The 21659-nt window shown below is 44.4% G+C and overlaps 1 protein-coding gene across 2 annotated transcripts in view; it reads left to right on the forward strand.

Moving 5' to 3' along the window:
• Positions 1 to 3589: 3589 nt before the first annotated feature.
• Positions 3590 to 21659, forward strand: part of NXN (nucleoredoxin) — a 140835-nt gene continuing 122765 nt past the window's right edge. For both annotated transcript variants that reach the window (XM_030861904.3, XM_070044524.1), the window contains exon 1: positions 3590 to 4072. In XM_030861904.3, the coding sequence (XP_030717764.1) occupies positions 3701 to 4072 (372 nt within the window). In that variant the 5' untranslated portion in view covers positions 3590 to 3700. The remainder of the gene's footprint in view (positions 4073 to 21659) is intronic.

Genomic DNA, 21659 nt, shown 5'->3' on the forward strand with positions numbered 1-21659 from the left:
ATGTGTGTGTGTTTGTATTTGGCAAACATCTTTGTTCCTTTTATCTCTTATTTCCTTATAATGTAACATAAAATGTATTGACTTTATATTGTAGTATTTAAGTATTGTTAATTTTACATCATCGTACTTAAGTTACGGGATATCAAGGTGAGTGAACATCCTCAACGACTTTACCGTCTCTTATGGGGATGGAGTCAGTGCATTTTTGCTTGTATACATGATACTTGTATCATTTTAGGCAGGATTATGATCTTGTTATTGTCTTTATTTGGAGAGTAAGTGTGGTTTAAGGAGATGCATATGGGTGCCAAATTGACAAGGGGTAGACATGTGATGTTTAATTTTGTGTGTCAAATTGACTGGGGTGCAGAGTACCCAGATACTTTTTAAAATATTTATTTATTTATTTGGTTGTGCCAGCTCTTAGTTGCGGCAGGCAGGCTCCTTAGTTGTGGCTTTCAGGGTCCTTAGTTGCGGCTCACCTGGCTCCTTAGTTGTGACATACGGGCTCCTTCGTTGTGGCATGCGAACTCTTAGTTGCGGCACGTGAACTCTTAGTTATGGCATGCAGGCAGGATCTAGTTCCCTGACCAGGGATCGAACCCATGCCCCCTGCATTGGGAACATGGAGTCTTAACCACTGTGCCACCAGGGAAGTCCCGAGTATCCAGATATTTGGTTAAACATTATTCTGGGTGTGTCTGTGAGGGTGTTTCTGGATGAGATTAACATGTAAAACAGTAGACAGAGTAAAGCAGGTTGCCTTCCCAATGTGGTTGGGCCTCATCCAATCAGTTGAAGGCCTGGATAGAATAAAAAGTAAGGGAGAATTCACTCTCTCTGCCTGTCTTAGAGCTGGGACATAGGTCTTCCCCTGCCTTTGGACTCAATACAGACTAGAACTTACACCATCAGCTCCCCTGATTTTCCAGTCTTTGGACTCAGACTGGAACTAACTATACCATCAGTTATCTGAGTCTCCAGCTTGCTGACTGCAGACCTTGGGACTTCTCAGTCTCCATAATCATGTGAACCAATTCCTTATAGCAAATCTCTCTCTGTATTGGTTCTCTTACTCTGGAGAGCACAGACACAGAGCTCTGTGCTGATACAGTGTACATCTCCTTAATTCCTTTCAATGACTAGATTGTATGCCAAATGATGAATGTGCCATCCTTTAATCCTCCTCATTGATACATAGTTAGGCTCTTTCCAGTTTTCCAGTCTTTTTCTGATTTCACCAGTGTATCAATAACTATCTGTACACATACATCTTTGTGCCCTTATGCTACTATAACTGAAGACCAAGGAATGTGATTTATGACTCTTAAAGGTGACAAATATGTATTTGTTCTGTGCATGTTTTGTATGACATCATGTGCCTTAGAATGCAGTTTCCCCAAAGAAAAACTCTAATGTGTAAGTGCTATAAATGTCAGGTATGTTGTGGCTCCCTAACACATATTTTAAAACAATAATAATTTGCAGAATAGCAGGTCAATTCATGTAACCTAACTAGCTAAATACCAGTTGGGACATTTTCTTTAAGTGGGTCTCTTGAACCGTGTACTCAGAGAGAGTGCTTTCCATAAGCCAAAGGATGTTGGCTATTCTTTACAGGAAACCCAGTGAGTCTCCTCAGGCTGCTTCTTGTAACAAACACCCACTAGAACTATGATTTTGGAATCATTTCCATTGCAAATCCCCTCTTTCCACACCCCTTTAAAAGGCAGCTGCAGTATTTGGCATCTAACCAAGGCCTGCTGCACCAACAATTCTCTAAATTTTATTTATATTTCATGTGCAGTATGTTCAAACTCTCACTTTCCCAGGTGCCAGATGCTGGTTTGGACACACTCCAGTAGAAAGTGCTTTCCTGTCAAATAATAAAAGGAAAATGCTGAACATACCACCTCTTTATACAGACTTGCGTATAGTATACCAAAGTTAAGTACTCTAATAATGACTTCACTATTTCCCCAATTTGCAATCCCCCCTAATTCCCTCCTCACCTCCCTCCACACCAAATACTTTGTCCCTCGTCTCCCATAGGATGTTTATGGTCCCCTTCCATATCTTCAGTGTTCACTTGAAAACGTCAGGGTGTAGGAATCTATCTGTCTCACATGCTTTGGATGGGGCCTGATGTAACCCACCCACAGGTGTTTCAAATATGATTTGGATGAGAAAATAAAACACTTTAACCCACTTTCAGTATTTTAAAAGATATCTAACAACTTAATGTCTGCTATGTTAATAGCTTTTACATGTTTTCACTAAAAAGCGATGCTTTCCATGTGTTGGATAATAATACTGTCCCTGCAGTCGCACAGAATTTTGGCATGACACTAAAAATGAGCTTGGAATTCGCCTTTATCATAGGTCTCTTGCCTGCCTAAAGGCAATCCTCAGTCCAAAGATCCTACTTGTGAAATGAGCAGCAGTGTTAGGTGGATGCTGAGAAAGTAGATATCGTTTCAAGAGATTGCCAGTCCACTCGTGGCGCCCGCCTCCACCTCCACCTCTTTCACCGCTTTATGTGGTAACATTTCACTGAACCGAAAACGAGTACAATTCCATGTTCTATCCCAGAAAATTGGGAACCTTAAGCGTGAAGATTTGTGTTTGTGCCCAAAGCTTGCAGTTATATTCTGAGGTTTAAATGAACTCTTGTAAAGCAGGCTATGATTTGTGTGTGTGTGTTTGCATGTGTGGAAAGCCGCTATAAAATATAGACATTCTGCTTGGCTGCCAGTATCTCGTTTTCTTTTTCAACGTTTCCACTAGATGGCGGTAGATGTCCAAGAAATAACTTGCAAAAGCCTTGTGGAGGGCTGTGAGAGGGGCGTCCCATCCTTTCACTGGGCTGTTGGTAGCTGAGCGGACACACTGTTGTTCCTCTGTTGCGGGTGGGCATGGTGTACATTTTATTTTTTCGACTGTGTGTGTGTCGGGGTGGCGAGGCCGGAAGACTTGCCACAGACCACCTGTTTAATCCAGGTTCTAACCATAGGGTAGCGTCTTGCCAGCTGGGGGAAAAAAATAATCCCTAGAATTTTTCTCAACTATCAACAGACTTAATAGAAGCCACGGAACCGGTTCAGGAAAGCAGCCAGCTTCGATTTAGAGATGCCGTGGCATCTGGTCCCTATATTGTGGAGATGGAAGAGAGCCAATCGCTGGTGAGGAAATGGCCGCGGCGACCTGGGGACTGAAATCCCACAGTGAGACCTGCGATCAACCCACAAGTACTTATGGATTCCCTCCCATGTGCCTAGCACTAGATCAGAAGCTACACAAGAAATAAAAGAGGTGGCGTCCTCCAGTCCTCTTATAGTAGAGAACATGAAACATACACACAGAGAAGTAAGTGCCGAGCAAGACCTAGCGTGATGAAGGTAACATTGTGTGAAGATGGGAAGTCCTCCGCCAGGGTTGTCTCCCGAGCACTTCGGCCACGCGGCGGGAGCCCGCGCCCCCTACGCCCTCTGCAGCAGCCAGTGCCTAGGCGGCTAGCACTGCTACAAAGGGGGCGTGGCGTGGGCGGGCCCCACGGGCGGGGCTTTCTTTTCCCCAGTGCCCGCCGCCACCGCCGCCGCCGCTGCTGCTGCCGCCTCTGCCCGCCGCGCGGACCGAGGGAGCGCGGTCGCCGCCGCCTGCCTGCCCGGGTGCCCGCGTGCCCGGGCAGCGGTGGGCCAGGATGTCGGGTTTCCTGGAGGAGCTGTTGGGAGAGAAGCTGGTGACGGGCGGCGGCGAGGAGGTGGACGTGCACTCGTTGGCTGCCCGCGGCATCTCGCTGCTCGGGCTCTACTTCGGCTGTAGCCTGAGCGCCCCCTGCGCGCAGCTCAGCGCCAGCCTGGCCGCCTTCTACGGCCGCCTGCGGGGGGACGCGGCGGCCGGGCCAGGGGCTGGGGCCGGCCCGGGGCCGGGGGCCGGGGCGGCGGCGGAACCCGAGTCGCGGCGTCGCCTGGAGATTGTCTTCGTGTCCTCGGACCAGGACCAGCGGCAGTGGCAGGACTTCGTGCGGGACATGCCGTGGTTGGCGCTGCCCTACAAGGAGAAGCACAGGAAGGTGAGCTGCGCCGGCCTCGTCGGCGGCTCCGGCCTCGTCGGCGTCCCCGGCCTGGGTGCGCAGCCCGCGAGTTCCCGGGAGCCGGGTCCTCGCCGCCCCCCCTCCGGCGCCCCCTCCGCCCCCTTCTCCGTCGTGCACGAGCTTCCCCTCCTGCTCCTCAGCGTCCCCTGCCTCTGCCCGCCTCCCCGTCCCGGAACCTCGCCGGCTAGCGGCTCCCGCGGCAACTCCTCTGTGCCGATGCCAGGCCGCGCCCGCTGGGGAAGTTTGAAACCCCTGGGACCCCGACTCGCGTCCTGGGGAGTCGAGAGCCCGGTTCCCCCATGGTGGGAAGCCTCGAGTTAGGGGGTGGCTGCGCTCGGGGGTCGCGACTCGGTGACCCCCACCCCCAGGCAGAGGCGCAGGGAGGGGCCGCTTCCTTTCCCTCAGCGCTAGACTCCCCGCGGATACCTGTGGTGGTGGGGGAGGGCGCTAGCCCCCTACCCATAATGCCTGCACCAGGAAGTTTCCTCTCTTTCCGAGAGAAATCGCCTTTCCTGGGGCTCTCTCCGGCTGTGGCCGGGGACCCGAAGGCCGAGGCTAGGCCGCCAGGCGCCCTTTGGGGGGGGGGTGTCGGCCGCTGACCGTGGCTTCGGGCGAGAAGGAGCTCGCTCGTCTGCCTTCGCCTTCCCTCCGCCCCCAACCCCTACCCCGGGCTGAACTAGTGGCCCCCGGGGAGCCTTTCATTGTCTGGCTGTCCAGCCATCCTCACCAGATGCCTCTCGGGCACCGGACCAGACCCGTCCGTGCAGCTCTTAGTTGCTTGGTTGGTGGGCCAGTGTTGCCTTGACATCGAATTAAATGCTGAACCGATCCCATAGGTGCAGATTGACCGGAAGAACGAGGATTGGGGGAAATTTATACCTTGCTGTCAACTTCTCATCTCCCGCCGCCCCCCCGCCCCCCCCCGGTTTGCTGCTGAAATTAGCTTTGATTTTTGAGTGTGTCTGTTGGATGAAGATGTCTGTTTTAATAAAACAAATTCAGGAAATTTTGCCATGAATCGAAACAGAAAAAGTTTTGGAGCACTTTTGCTTAATTAGTATGCCTGATGCAACGTGTGAATCCAGCCCCTTCCTTTCCGGAGGAAACTCTCATTTTATGGAGTGGACAGGAGAAGGGCTCTTCTGGGGGCGTTTAGGGCTGCCATGTGCTGCTTTAATGTGTACAGAATCTTGTTGAGAAGCATGATTTAAACTTAGTCGAGTAAAAGGCTTAGACTGTGACCCCATGTCTCGAGTAAATCATCCATGGAAGCAGTGTAAGGTACAGACTTGGTATTTAAAGTATGAAATACAGTTTAACAAATACAGTTTGTAAATTTAACATTGGAGAAACATGGGCTCACTAACCACACAGAGGCAAAGCTTGGCGTTTTAAACACTTTTTAGGTGATCTTGCCCATATTTGATTTATATGGTGCCTGAATATGAATAGCCAGTCCTTTTTTGCTTTAAAACATGGAAATCCTTTGTTTTCCTTGGTGGTGGTTTTTATGATCGTTTTGGGGAGGAGTAATGTCCAGAAAGTGATTTATCAAGAAATATTTTCATTGTTATGTCCATTTTCTGTTGTAGACCAAAGGCCATGTAAAATAATGTCCTTATTGGGCGATACAAATGAATTCTAGCTTTTGCAAATACACAGTGATGGTAAAATGTTACAGACCTAAGGCCTATTGTTGTGTTTTCCTCCACAACAAGTGGGGGAAATAAATTTGCTGGGTAGTAAAAAATATGGGGCAAATTGAGATGTTTTGCAAATGCTTAAAGCTTTTTTTCCAAAAAGGAGAATATCTGATATGACATAGGCCGTGCCTAGTTCAGTGCGCTCTGGGCAGTCCTTTTACATGAAAAAAAAGTGGTCTGTGGCTCCAGCCTGGACTTGCTAATTCCACCAGGATGAGAGTCTGGATGACACAGGGCAGAACCTCATTTGAAAATACAGTTCAGATTGCTGGCCCGTGCCCAAACCATGGTGCGTTAGCATATTAAAAATTTATTTTTGCTCAGAGCTTTTCTGACTCACATTCTGTAGTTCACTTTGTTGTCTAAAACAAGTCCAGGGCTTCCCTGGTGGCGCAGTGGTTAAGAATCCGCCTGCCAATTCAGGGAACCCAGGTTGGAGCCCTGGTGGGGGAAGATCCCACATGCTGAGGAGCCCGTGCGCCACAACTACTGAGCCTGCGCTCTAGAGCCCTAGAGCCACAACTACTGAAGCCCACGTGCCTAGAGTCCGTGCTCTGCAAGAAAAGCCACCGCAGTGAGAAGCCCGCGTACCTCAAAGAAGAGTAGCCCCCGCTTGCCACAACTAGAGAAAGCCCAGCCACACACAGCAAGGAAGACCCAATGCAGCCAAAAATAAAGAAAGTAAATAAGTTTATTCAAAAAATAAAACAAGTCCAGTTTTCAAGGAGGTAGTTTCTGCTCCTTGATGTTCATGAATAGGCAACTCAAGACTGGATCCTAGAAATATTCTTATTTGTGGTGATATACCAGGTAAAAGGACTCCAGCTGTGTTTCTTATGGAAAATATACTCTTGGAAATTACAACAGCTATGTACTCACTTTGGAAGAAATTATTTTCCCCCTTGAAACCAAAGAGATGTAAAACAAATTCCTTTTCTGTAACTTTGAGTTTTTGTCTCTCTTATTTGAAATTGGTGTGCTTAGAAATCTGTGATCTTGGGATGCCAATTCTGTGATAACAACAGTGAAAAACCCAGGGCACCCGCGATTCAGGGTGCTCACTGGCTAGACAGCTTAGCTTCTTGTTGATGGATTCTGTCCATGTTGTTTCACCAACTATAAAAATAGCATTAAAGGAGAGAATTTTGTTTTTACACTGAAGGGAAACCAAAGTTCCAGATTACTAATTTTTTTAAGTTCTCATTAACATTTGTTCTTAAATCCATTGGTATACTTCCCACTGGGATAACAAAGGATATGGTTCTAATTAGTTATTGGCTGGCATTTCTCTAAAGAAAATTGAAAAATTATGGTAGGGAAAGAAAATGCAGTGTATTATTTCTCTTTTTCTTCTTTTATTAATTTCCCCTTTATGTAGTAAGAAAGTCTCGGGGTGGCCGAGACTTTAAAACTGCGTTTTGCATGGCTTCTCTCACCTTGCTTGGAACTGTGAGAGAACACCAAATAACAGGATTCCAGCATCTTTTTTAAAAAAATTCTTTGTGGAAGGTTGTCCTGTTTCTACTTGCTTTAGTGGTTGGGGCAAAAGTAATTGAAGCTTCACTTTTTGGCTTCTAAGCACACACGTATAAAGAGCTGTATAGAAATTGTAATTAGATGATAACAGAACTTTGAGTGCTTTTATAAGAGCCGTGTTGTCAGGAAACATATAATCCCGAAGTTAAGGCAGTTAGATTTGTTTTAATAAGTAGGTTTGTTTTTTGTTTTGTTGATAGACATTTTTCAGATTTCTGGAGAGAAAATGTGATGAATAGTTGGAAAGTGGTGAAGATTCGGACTTTTGGGATTTGATCTATCCCTTTAAACTAATATGGGTTACTTAGCTGTCAAAACTAGAGAGTAGATCTTTGGGATCTGCTTCAGCATCACAGAGGAAAGCACTGGTTTTGGTCTTAGAGACACAGGGCTCAGCTTTGCCTGGGCTGGATGCCTGATGAAAAACATTTGGTCAGTCTGCGTGCCCTGACATCAAAGGATGCAGTACCACTGGTCTTTTTTTATATATCTATATATATAAATTTGTTTGTTTATTTTTGGCTGCGTTGGGTCTTCGTTGCTGCGTGTGGGCTTTCTCTAGTTGCGGTGAGCGGAGGCTGCTCTTCGTTGCGGTGTGTGGGCTTCTCATTGCAGTGGCTTCTCTTGTTGCAGAGCACGGGTTCTAGGCGTGAGGGCTTCAGTAGTTGTGGCTCGCGGGCTCTAGAGCACAGGCTCAGTAGTTGTGGCGCACGGGCTTAGTTGCTCTGCGGCATGTGGGATCTTCCGGGACCAAGGATCAAACCCGTGTCCCCTGCACTGGCAGGTGGATTCTTAACCACTGCACCACCAGGGAAGTCCAGTATTGCTGGTGTTGATCTGGACAGGTTTGGTGGGCTCTGGCTTGGTCCCAGAACTTCCTGCCCCACAGAAAGGGGACGAGAAAGTCAGAGCAGGAGAGCGGCAGAGTTAGGGGCTCTGGTCTAGCGTCTCTGGTCCACCTGCTTCGGCCAGGGGAAGTGGTATCTTCCTGTTCCCCACCAGGGTTGTTTGCTCTCGGTGATTCTGGTTCAGACTAAATCAGAGGCTTGGCCTAGAATTCACCTGAATCACTTGGGCTCTTTGGATGGGGTGAGATTTGGTACCAACCCCGGCAGTCTTACAGCTCTATCTCTCCCAATGCTTTCTCCCTCAATGCAAATACCCTAGCCACTAAGAGAATGATTTCTACAACACTGACAAATGACTTTCGAGGTGGAAAAAGATGGCAAAAAGGCACCGCTTTGAATATTGGCGTTTTCTGCCTTCCACATAAGGACCAGCCAGGACAGGTTCCCTCTGTTGACTGTTTCCAGGACTTGGATCCGTCTAATAAAAGACAACAGTCTGATTAAAGTAATAAGAGCAACTTTCCTTGAGAGGCTTTTTCCTCATTCCATTATTTGTAATGTATTTTTTAATCTCATTTTTCTTCTCTGCATAATGAAACTGTCTAGTGTAGTGGCTGAAAATACAGACTCTTGTCCTTTAGATCCTGGCTCTGCCATTTATTAGCTGTGTGACCTTGTGCAAGTTATCCTACCTCTCTGTGTCTCAGGTTCCTAACCTATAAAATGGAGATGGCAACAGCACCTGCCTTACAGCATTGTTGTAAAGACTACACAAGATAATAGACACGTGCCTGGCATATAGTACGTGCTCAATAAGTGCTAGCAATTATTATTTGTTAATAAATGACCATGAACTTCAGTAATTCGTTTTATAGTGTGAGCCTTTGGAATATATCACATTACAGAATTGCAAAACTGTTATGAGGCATATTTTTAACTTTTCGAACAAATGACCTTTATAACCATACAAGGGGATGTGAGCAAGGAGTTGAAAGAATTGCCCTAGAAGAGCTTACAATCGAGGAGAAAGATCTAGAAAAATGAAACAAAAGCAAATGGATATAACAAACATCGTTCCTTAAAGTACTGATAGTACCGATATTTACTGAGCTTCGTACTTATATTTGCCAGTGAAACTTGAGACAGCAAATCAGGGAAGCCAGGCATGATAAAGGAGAACAGCTTTCAGGTGATGGGGCGCTCTTCTTGAGGGAGATTAATTACGTACTTGGGTGATCGTTTTTGTGGTTTGCCAAAGCCGTCAGGCATGTCTTCTGCTGATCCTAGCTGCTCAGATCTGGGCGGCTTGGGGGTTGCAGGATTGCCGCTCTTTCGCGTGGGAAGTGGACGGTGCCTGCTCTGGTCTCTGGAGCTGTAGAAGCCTCATCCCCCTAAGACGGAGCCGCCTCCCTTCCCAGCTCTGGAATGTTGTAGGATAGGTTTGTTCAGACCTGTTGCCGTTTGCGGATTTAATACTTGTCTTCTAGTTAGCGGCTTGGGCCTGACGGGCCAGCTGTCCACAGCTTTTGCTGATCCATTTGTCTCCTGATGTGGGTTGGGATATGAACTAGAGCACAGAGGAAAGCAGTGAGTTTTGAGGTTAGGGTCATTGATTTCATTTACCCGTTTCCTCCGCCCCTACCCCCTTTTTATCACTGTTCCTTGTGGTTTGAGGCCTTGTTTTAATATCTGCGCAAATTGGAGAAAGAAGGCTTTGTGTTGTATACAGCTGGGGTGGGGGGTGAACAAGTCCCTCAGTTGGGGGGATGGCCGGGGGCGGGGGTTCTTCTTTATTTACTGTTAGGACCTGGGACCTCAGGGTTCCAGCTTGCCCCATTCTGAACTAGTCTGGGCTCCTTACTGCACGATTTTGTTTCAGGGGGAGAGTGTAAGCTTGGCATAGGATGTGTTCTTTTTTCATGTTCTGAATCCCCAGTGGTGCTCAGTGTTAACCACCAGGGTGCTTGGGTTTCTGTATTTCATTAATTTATCATTATACTTATTCAAAGGCACTCAAAGAAAATGGCTATGAATTTAGAATCTTTTTGCTGATCCTGACTTTTACGAAGCTTTTGCATACTGTTGCTTTACATCTTGTCATTATTTAAAAAGTGACTAAGAGTTCTTGAGTCTCAGGAGTCATCCTTGATTCTCTCCCACCCCTCACATCTAAAGGGCACTGAGGGACTTCCCTGGTGGCGCAGTGGTTAAGAGTCCGCCTGCCAACGCAGGGGACACAGGTTCGAGCCCTGGCCCGGGAAGATCCGACATGCCGCGGAGCCACGAAGCCTGTGCGCCACAACTACTGAGCCTGTGCTCTGGAGCCCACGAGCCACAACTCCTGAAGCCCGCGCGCCTAGAGCCCGTGCTCTGCAACAAGAGAAGCCACTGCAGTGAGAAGCCAGCGCACCGCAACGAAGAGTAGCCCCCGCTCGCCCCAACTAGAGAAAACCCATGTGCAGCAATGAAGACCCAACGCAGCCAAAAATAAATAAATAAATAAATAAAATAAATTAAAAAATTAAAAAATAAAAGTCACCGAACCCTGTTGATCTCCTTAACAGTTCTCAACTCTGACCCCTTCTCTCCATTCCTACCATCACTGCTTGAGTTCATATTTCATCTGGACCACAGCAGCCTCCTCCATGGGCTCTTTGCTTCCAATGCTGACCCCTGATTCTCAAGACTAGAGCTTCTCAGACTGTCTGTAATCAAGGATCAGTTTGCTTTTGTTGTGTTAATTTGCAATCAGTCACACACCCATACGTGGCCCTATTATACAGGACTACTGTACAGCTTGAACCACATACAACTCCCCGCTGGGTTGACAACACACAGACTGGTCTCTGTCCTGTACAACAAGATGAGACCATTGGTCACAAGCTTGGATGTTGCTGGAATGTTGAGCTGCTGTAAGCAGTTCTAGGTGCTCACTCTCCATTTCTGTACCTGCCCTGTCATGGACCAGTAACAAAGAACTGATGGATAACTACTGGGCTACAGACCCACCTTGAGCAGTACTGCTCCGGGCTGTTTCCGGAATGGAATGACAAGTTCAAAAACACAACTTTGATCTTGTCATTCTCCTGCTTAAGAATTTTTCAGTACTTCTTCATAGCCTCTGGGGTCAAGTCCAAACTCTAAAGCGTGGTCCCTGACTGTTCTCCTGCCTCTTCTCCCACCTGGGCAGTGTCCTCTCTCCTCCTACCTGGCTTGTTTGGGTCTTTCTAAAATCAGTTCTGGTTTCCCTGCTCTAAGAAGCTTTCCTGTCTCTTTCCTCTCTAGGTGGGATGCTTTTGTGAATGTCCATAGATGGAGTACATAGATGTCTTAGCACTTAGCCTTGTGTGATTTTTTTTTTTTTTTGGTCTTTTTCATTTGACTTTAAGCTCCTTGAGGACAGAAACCAGCCAAAGGGAGGGGAAGATGCTCAGTGTTTTGGTGCTGACAATCGGATAATATGGTCACAGAAAGCAGGCGTGTGACTTTTAGATTTGTAACTTGAAAGCACGGTAGTTTCCACACTGTGTGAGTTGGAATGTGCACTTTCACTGGTACTTAGCTCGATTTTAACATTTAATATTAGAGTTGGGCCCTAATTGAACTGTATAATTGTATATACCCACAGTATGTGGCTGGTTTTGTTTCTTAATGAGTGCTTTCAAGAGTACTTCCATGAGCAAGTGAATGTGTAACTCCGTTGCCCTGTAATTCTGTGCTCAAAAATAGAAAAAGACTCGCCTCTCCAGTTTTGAAATGTCAAAAATCTTAGTTAAAAACTGCAGGCCTATCATTCCATGCGTTTATATTTCCTAAATAGTTTGTGTTTCTCTAGCATCTTTCTTCCAGTGAGCTCAAACTGCATGCATATTATATCTTCTAGCAACTAGTCATCAGTAGCTATTAAGCATTTTAGTTTTTCAAAGTATATTTGAGTTGGAGAATTGATTCAAAGAGAACCAATTATCAGATCAGGGTCTCAGTGTTGGAAGAAAGGGCTCAGCTGAACTCTCTTAAATTCAACTCAGTCCTTTCTGTTCAAGAAATTGGATCTTAAAAAATGTGCACATCAAACATTCCCCAGGGAAGAGGAGGGAGCCGAAACTTCTCTTTTCAACAAATCACTTTCTGAGTGGATTCACTCTGGATAGACTCTGAAATAAGATAGAGATAGTTTAACCACTTGAAACATTTGCTGTTGCTGGGAAGACAGGAGAGCCAGAACGTCTTCTGTTGCTGCCTTTCCGTGGTGGTGGTTTCTAAGGGCCTTTTAATCATTCGGCTTTTTTTAGATCAGCCAGTGAAGTGTCCCCAACGCCCCTTCATCCTATGCAAAGCCTTGGGGCTGCTTTCGTGCTTTTGTTCAGAGACGAAATTGAACTTCAGGTATCCTGCCGAGATCCTAGGACTAAATCAGTCCTCCCTTTTATGAGGTTTTCAGAAACTGCTGTTCTAACTTCCAGTGAAATCTCAAACATGTGCTTTCTGCTTTATGACAAGTAAGAAGTATAGTAATTGAAAGTTGCTTGAGTGCTGTTATTCTGTAGTGAAACCCTGTAATGGAAACTTTTGTTCTGTGGCATCTGTGATTAAATGCAAACATAAATTTTCTGCTGCTTGCTGGTCATATAACTCTTGGACCAGATATACAATGGATTTTTGTGTGAACTACACCTCAGAAAACCCTTTTTAAAAAACAATTTAAGCTTAAAGTTCAGCATTCCTTTCTAGTACATCTATCACCCACTCCCCTTCAGATTATCTTGAAACCCCAGTTACAGGTAAATTCAAGTAATATTTTCTACAGTTAATAATGCTTTTATCTTGGATCATTGTTGAGTAGTCATAAAATAGGGTGTGGTAAGTTTTGCTGTTCCAGGGATAGAATTTCCCTCTTTGTTTTCCTAGGAGAATTTTATCCACATGAATCGGTTTTTTGCAGTTTTTTGTTTGTCTTTTTTGGTCAGTATTCCTGGGATGAAAATCTGAATGGATTGAGTGTGCTTAAAATCAGAAGATGCTGCCTTTTTTCCCCCTTGTACGTGATCAGGTCAAGACAGTTTTCTTTTGATCGTGGTGGCTCACAGCACAGCTGCCTCATCTGTTACTCATTTTTTAGGGTTTGATGTGAAATATAAAGACTGGGCAGAACAACGTGCAATAGGCAAAATCACAGTGCTGCCCTCTGAGCTCTGAATGGCAGTGGATGTGGGTCTGAGAGCAGCCTTTTTTCACCTTTGGGCACGTGCTTGACTGCAACTTAGAAAAGTGTTTAAACCCACAGACCTTCAAAAATACCCCATGAGAAGTGGTATTTAAAATCCGTTGCACGGTGCATAAGAGTATGGACTCTGGATCAAGTTTCCTGGATTTGAATCCTGTCTCTGTCACTCTCTAGCAGTGTGACAGTGACGCAAATTACCTAACTTGTGTGTCTCTTAAGTTTCTGGTCAGTAAAATGGAGATAATAGTATCTATCTTATAGGGTTGTATTGTTAAGGATTAAATGAATTAATATTTGAAAATTGTTTAGAACAGTGCCTGGTACATAGTGTCACTGGAATGTGTACCCAGGTGCTTGGTTATGCCATTCCATTTTTTTTTTAAGATTTAATTTTTATTTATTTTTGGCTGCGTTGGGTCTTCGTTGCTGTGCGCGGGCTTTCTCTAGTTGTGGCGAGTGGGGGCTACTCTTCGTTGCGGTGCGCGGGCTTCTCATTGCGGTGGCTTCTCTTGTTTCGGAGCACGGGCTCTAGGTACATGGGCTTCAGTAGTTGTGCACGGGCTTAGTTGCTATGCGGCATGTGGGATCTTCCTGGCCCAGAGATCAAACCTGTGTCCCCTGCATTGGCAGGCGGATTCTTATCCATTGCACCACTAGGGAAGTCCCTCCATTAAAAAAAAAAAAAGATTAATTTAATTTAATTTATTTGGCTGCACCGGGTTTTAGTTGCGGCACGTGGGGTCTTCGTTGCTGTGTGCGGGATCTTTAGTTGCGGCATGCAGGATCTAGTTCCCTGACCAGGGATGGAACACAGGGTCTTCCCTGCAGTGTCAGCGTGGAGTCTTAACTGCTGGACCACCAGGGAAGTCCCCATTCCATTTTTTTAAATGGTTATTCAGATTACAGGAGAAAAGAATTCTCAGCTTTTTTCTTTCTCTGTATCCCCTTTACTTTCAACACCTGGCTCTTTGCTTCTAATGGCCTATCATGTAATCTGGTGTCTCTTCAGTTTCTTACTAGGACTATAATCATTCTTTGTCAGTTGTTGACGTGATGACATACCCATGTCTTTGAATGTGGGTATGATTCTAGACTATCTCTTTGACTAATTGAATACTCACTTTTACTAAGTGGCTTCTATTTTCACTTTTGAGCTGGGAGAGGAGAGGGGAGAGATACTGGTCTGTGCCTATTCCTCCTGCCATTTATTTTATTTTTTTACCTTTTTATTATGGAAAACTTCAAACACCACACAGGTGGGGAAAATAGTATAGGGAACCCCCATGCACCCAGCGCCCAGATACAACAATCAACTCAGGGACACCCACTGCCCCCACCCCTCACTGGATTACTTTGAAGTCACTCCCAGACATCATATCACTTCCTTCTTAAACATTTCACTAAGTAACTCTTTAAAGAAAAATAACCACAACATCATATCATACCTTAATAATCTAATAAATCCTTAATATCAGCATATATCTAGCCAGTATTTCAATTTCCTTGATTGTCTCATGATTTTTTTGTTGTTGTTGTTACAGTTCGTTTGTTTGAATCCAAATAAGCTCTCCACTTTGCATTTGGTACCTATATCTCAAATCTTTCCCCCCTCTCCTGACCATTTATTTGTTGTTCACTTTCATTTAAATTGTCTTTGTCTCTGGGTCTGTCTACTTGCCACATTCCCAACCTTTTCTTAGCTGTATTTCCCTCTTTATCTAGGTCTGTGGAATATTGAGTCCTAGGTTCAAAAGGGTCCTAGCCTCCTGTATCTGAGAAGTCCAGATTGGGGGGGGAGGGTGGCCCTTGTGGGCACAGGTGGCTCTGAGGCTGACAGTCACATTGCACGGTGTTGATTCACAGACCTTTTGGTCAACAAAACTCCAAAGTCTTTTTCACCAATCTTAATACCTGAACAAATGAGAACAGAGTCCCAAATATTGTGTCTGTCACCTTTAAGAATCAGTTTATTGAGATTTGATGAGTTTTTGCAGTCTGTTGAAATATTTTTTTATGCCTGTGTGGTCATCCACTATGATCATAGCCCCTTCTGGACCTTGAACTATGTGATCCCTTCCAGACCTTGTCTATGTCTGGTGATGGAGCCCCAGGGCACATGGCTAGGGGCTTCTTCTGGGCTAAAAGTGGTCTGTTGGTTAGTTGTTCAACCAACTTCAAATCCAGCCAGTTCTGAATCTGCCTAACTGTATCATTATTCCAGCCCACGTTTCTCCATCTGGTTAACATGTTTATCCTAGGAGACCTTAACAGGTAGCTTGCTATGACTTAGATATTTGCTGTTTCCCTTTCGAGGGAAGATAGTCTGCAATGCTTTGTGTTTGGTGAGCCCATGCTTGCTTCTAAGTTGATCACTTCTTTTCCGAAGTGTTTAGTAACTGTGATAACCTGCAAGGTTTTACTTAAGGGCCGATGTCAACTTCACCAACCTGTAGTTTGCAGAATCTACCTCTTTTTGCCCTCTAGAAAATGGATATTCCATCTGTTGGTTGCAGTTAGCTGATATAATGTGCACATTTTCTCCCCCTCTGATGTAATTCATACCTTATAGGAAGAGTTGCTAGATCATCGGGGTATCCGTGGAGCGATGGTACATTTGTTTCCTGTGGTAGATCCTGTAGGAATAGCTGTGGCCAGACACCTCCAACAGCTGGTGTGTAGTTGAGAGCACTTGATTTGTCCAGGAGGCCCAGATCCTGTGCTTTCTGAGGGCTGCCTGGCAATAGTGGCTGCCTTGTCCCTATCCTGACACCCTCCACCCCCCACCATCTCATTAAGGCACTAATAGAGCCTGAGGGAGTCTTTTCTGTAATGCCACTTCTCCCCATCAGGCGCAGGCAGGATGAGACTCTGCTGGCTAATTAATTATGTGTGGCATTTTGTTTCAAAATGAGCAGGAGACAGTAACTAGTGACAAAGCAACCCAGCGTACTTGTGCAGATAGATTTTTCTTAATATTTGGCTTTTTAGGATGAATTAACCATTTATTTTGAACAATTTACCTTGTTTTAAAATGCATTTGCTTTCTTGCCGAAGTGTATTTGCCCATTTACGATTACACATGAATCTGTGATGTGCTTTACAACTTGGCACCTAAGAATTCTGACATTTCAAATGTTAGGCACAAAGATGAATTGGAATTAAATGCCTAAAACCCTTTCCTGGTGGAAATCACTTGCCTAAATTTGCAGAAGATCGCTGGCTTCAGCCCTTGGATGCATTGTTTTAAGCTTTTACACACGTTCTTAAGAGTAAAATACTACTTAATACCACTTGAACGTATTCTCTTTCATTTGGATTTGTGGAAAGTATTAACTTGCAGGGGCTGTGGTGTGGAACACTCTGGTTTTGAAGCACTTTTTGAAGCACTGCTTTCCTGTGAAGGCTCAAGTAGTGACATTTTCCCTGAGATCGTCTGAGTCTGTTCTTCAGTTGACAGGGCCACAGAGGCAGTAGTTACAAGGTAAATCCAGATCTTTGGAACAAGACATGGTGCTCCTTCACGAGGAGAGTGGGATTTGTTTGCCTGTGTGCATACACAGCGCAGACTATGGCTTTACTGCTATTTACATTAAAAAGCCATTTGTATTCCTTCATTCAGCATATACTTAAGCACTGTTTTTCCACTTATTAACTTTTCCCATTTCCAGGAGAAAGCCAGCATTTCACTGGTTACTTGTAAAAATAATTCTCTTTCCAAAGATAACCACTGTTAATAGTGTCTTGTATATTCTTCCAAAAAAAGTAAGTATATACTGTATATATAAACGTAGATGCTTAAATATTGTTTTACACAAACAAATTTCTAATTTCTGAAAAGATAGTGCCTTTACATGTTAGAAGAAATTTCAAGCAAAACGAAAGGCATGCAGGGAAAAGTAAGTGTCACTTTCATTGTGGGCCATAGTTTGCCTTTCCCGAAGCAGCCACCATTATCAGTTTCTTGTGTGTCTCTTCAGAGGTATTTTGGGAAAACAGTATTGAGGTTGCTCAAGAAGCTAAAAATGGAACTACCTTATGACCCAGCAATTCTCTCCTGGGTATATATCCGCAAAAAAACAAAAACACGAATTCAAAAAGATACATGCACCCCAGGGTTCATAGCAGCATTGTTCACGATAGCCAAGATATGGAAGCATCCTAAGTTTCCATCAACAGATAAATGGATAGAGAAGGTGTGATACACACACACACACACACACCCCACATACCCACCCACACACACACAACAAAATACTACTCAGCCATAAAGAAGAACGAAATTTTGCCATTTGCAGCGACTTGGATAGACTTGGAGCGCATTCTGCGAAGTGAAATAAGTCAGACAGAGAAAGACAAATACTGTATGATATTTATACATACATTTAGACTCCACATTTATATGTGGAATCTAAAAAAATACAACGAACTAGTAAATATAACAAAAGAAGCAGACTCACAGATACAGAGAACAAACTAGTGGTTACCAGTGGAGAAAGGGGAGGGGGGAGGGGCAATTTAGGGGTAGGGGATTAAGAGGTACAAACTGTTAGGTATAAAATAAGCTACAAGGGTATATTGCACAACATGGGGAATATAGCCAATATTTTATAGTAACTATAAATGGAGTATAACCTTTAAAAATTGTGAATCACTGTTATATACCTATAACTTATATAATATTATACAGCAACTATACTTCAATAAAAGAAAAAAGGTATTTTGTATGTGTATAAACATGTATGTGTGTGTGTGGCCCTGACAGACATACTTTTTTTTTTTTTTTAACCAAGCCTTTTGCATATCTTGCTCATTGGCTCCTGGACAGGTGCTAGTTTTTCTGTCTCAGGTGGGCAAAGACTAGAAATGTAGTTTTGTAGCCCTGTGTTAACTTGGTGTCATGTCTCCCTTGGTAATGAGCCCAACAAAGATGGAGGCAAGAAACAGGATCCCCCCAAACTACTGCTGTCTCCAGAAGAAAAGTGACTTAGCCTGACACACTCAGAGTATGGTGGGCTAAGGAGACCTTGAGAGCGTTTTCTCTGTCCTCTGAGAGGGGCCTCCTCTAGGACTAACATAAAGCAACGAGAAGACAGCGTCTGTGAAATTACCACTTCTGTGCCCTGCCGTTTGGATAAATTAAGAGGTTATTCTCTGAGGCTGTCAGTCTCCCCTTCTAAGAGTATTCAGATTTATATGGGGACAAAAGGCTTCCCCAGGCCAGCCATTTGTATTATGCTGTGCCTTTTGTAGTGACTAGTATTAGGCAACTTGTATTTAGTGTAAGTTTTTGTTTACTGAAACATGCTGCACTTTCAGAAAATCCATCACTTCCAGAATCCAAAGTTATAAAATAGAAAAAGTAAGGGGCTGTGACTACTATTTTCATTATGGAAGGATCTCCATTTTATTAGGCTGGATTGTTTTAGATTGCGAGCGCCTAAGAGGTGTTTGAAATGTGATTTCTCCCACTTAGAAAAACTCGTCTACAGCATCATAGGAATGCATCTGTTGCTTTGAGAAAAACATACAAATATTACACCAGAAGTCTGTGATTACCCAGATCACGCACACACTTTCCCTTTCCCCTGAATATTCCTTATTCTTTTCTGTATGAGGCAGCTGAGAATACTTATTACTCATCCGATGGTAGATTCATGTAGGCAAGTTGCTTATGGAAAACCAAAGGGTTGCTATGGGAATTAAATAGATCTATTAAATAGATAATAGAACTTATGAAAAGAAAACTTTACAAAGATCTGGTGAACCTTTAAAGGGGGCTTGATTTAAGAATGGAAAGGGAATTAGTGTCAATTTGGAATATTTTCTGAACAGTTCATCATAAATGCAGACTGAATGTGTCAACAAAACCAATGATCTTGCCTCATCTTACTTACCTTCATGAAGGTATTCTTTAAAGCTGTATATAATAGTAAGACTTTGGAAATGTCCTAAATGTTCATCACAGGGTGGTTAAGTAAATTACAGCGCTCAGAATCTTGTTGAACATGATTTAATGCCTTTGCTGGCACGCAGAGCTATACTTCAGATATTGTATTCAAAAAAGCAAGATCCCGAATTACACAGATACCATGACTGCAGCACTGTTTAAACAGTTATATAAGAAGAAGGATCGAAATCAGAGCCCATCAGAGTATACCCCAAGTTGCTTATTGTTATGTTGGGATGGTGGCGCCTATGGGTGGTGGGTCACTGATTTCCAAGTGATGTAATCACTTCTGTAATGAAAACTTAAGTATATATGAAGAAAATAATGGGACTCTTGCCTGAAAGAGTGTGCATCCAGTTTTTGAATGCTTCGTTTTTTGTTTTGTTTTGTTTTGTGGTACGCGGGCCTCTCACTGTTGTGGCCTCTCCCGTTGCGGAGCACAGGCTCCGGACGCCCAGGCTCAGCGGCCATGGCTCACGGGCCCAGCCGCTCCACGGCATGTGGGATCTTCCCAGACCGGGGCACGAACCCGTGTCCCCTGCATTGGCAGGCGGACTCTCAACCACTGCGCCCCCAGGGAAACCCGAATGCTTCGTTTTAGTGCAAGGTTTTTCTTCCCCTCCTTTGGATCTAGTTAGCAGTTAGAGGCATCTTTAGAAGGATGGGTAACTTGCTCATCGTTTCTTATCTAGCAAATAAACGTGGGGTGGCGGGGGAAGAATCACCTTGCAGCCACCTACTTCAAGAAAGCTTTCTGGAAAGAATAACTTGAAAGTGACCTTTTCAAATGAGGGGGAGGATAGTCCAGTGGATTAAGAAAGAAAGATATTCTGGATATAAATAACCACGTGGGAATGAAGGGGGAAAGCTGAGAAGGAGAAAGTTCATTTGATCCAGCTCGGAAGTGAGTATGGGATGGAGAGAGATGATGCATGTTGGAAAACTGATGAGTGACAGAGGCTTCCCGTGCTCAGTGGGGAACAGTTTAACCTTTTCTAAGGAAAACAAAAGTTCCATAGGCAGATGGTCAGGAAAATACACCGTAGGTGATGCTGATTTGGAGTTGCAATTTTGTGTGTGAAGACTCTGAGAAACCGCCTGAAGTGGCCTGTTTGCAAGGTGATGGTGGCCTCTCTCAGGGGCTTGGGCTTGGGATGAGAAAGAAGGTCTGGATTCCAGACGTGCCATATAGTAAGAAACAGATGCTTTTTGCACCAAAGAGGCCAATGTCGAACTAAAGAACCTCATCCTGGGCCAGGTTGCAGAAATGCATTTTGTATACGCTTCCTTAGATCATAAAGAAGAAACTCTGGGTTAAGGGCTTCTGTTTGTTAAATAACGGGAAGGAAAGTCCTCTGGTGATTTTCCACTCCTGTACATTGTTGAGACAGGGAGCGATGACAGGGACTAAGACGTTCCCAAACTGGATTTCCCTCTTCATATATGCTTATATTACAAAAATCAGGTTTGCACTTTTCATTGCTTTGTATTGGCACTGCACAGTCTCGGTCAGTCACATGTTTTTTTTTTTTTTAATTTTAATTTTAATTTTTTTTGGCCACACCACGTGGCTTGTAGGATCTTAGTTCCCCGACTAGGGATTGAACCCGGGCCCACGGCAGAGAAAGCGCTGAGTTTTAACCACTGCGCCACCAGGGAAATCCAGAAATTCACCAATTTTGATAACTTTTTATAAAAATGAACACACTGATATAACAGCTGTCACATACAATCTAACAAAATTGTTTCGCATGAAGTTAAAGACAACTAAGTGCTACTAGAGCCATCTTACGGAAAAAACTGAATGAACCTTTTGGCCCACGCAGTAAAATGCCCTCAGCCTAGCGCGAGGCACACGGTCATCGGTCAGGAGGGGGTGACTGTTCTGTTCTGGCAGACCAGAACATTTCTGAGGGCAGTTTCTTGTGCTCTTCATCACTGTGTCGTTCATACTTAGTACATTTGATAGATCTGATTAATACATATTTGGCACAAACATTTATTGAAAGAAAGAATGAATGAATGAACGGTTGGCAGAATTCCAGTAGAAAGAGGAATGAAATTCGAGCATAAAGGTGAGTCTCAAAGTTAAACAAAGGCATACATTCTTTCATGTACTTGTACTGCAATCGCAGTGAAACAAAAGCTCTTGTTACATAACATTGGCCGATGTGATCATTGAATGTTAAACAGGAAATGATGTTGGGGATTGGGTAGCAACCCCCTTCCTTTACAGATGAGGAAACTGAGGCCCAGAAAGGAGGCAGCCACGTGGCTGACCAGTCTCTTAGGCTCCAGCCTCTAAGGT

The sequence above is a fragment of the Globicephala melas genome, chromosome 20 (assembly GCF_963455315.2).
Source record: "Globicephala melas chromosome 20, mGloMel1.2, whole genome shotgun sequence".
NCBI lineage: Eukaryota > Metazoa > Chordata > Mammalia > Artiodactyla > Delphinidae > Globicephala > Globicephala melas.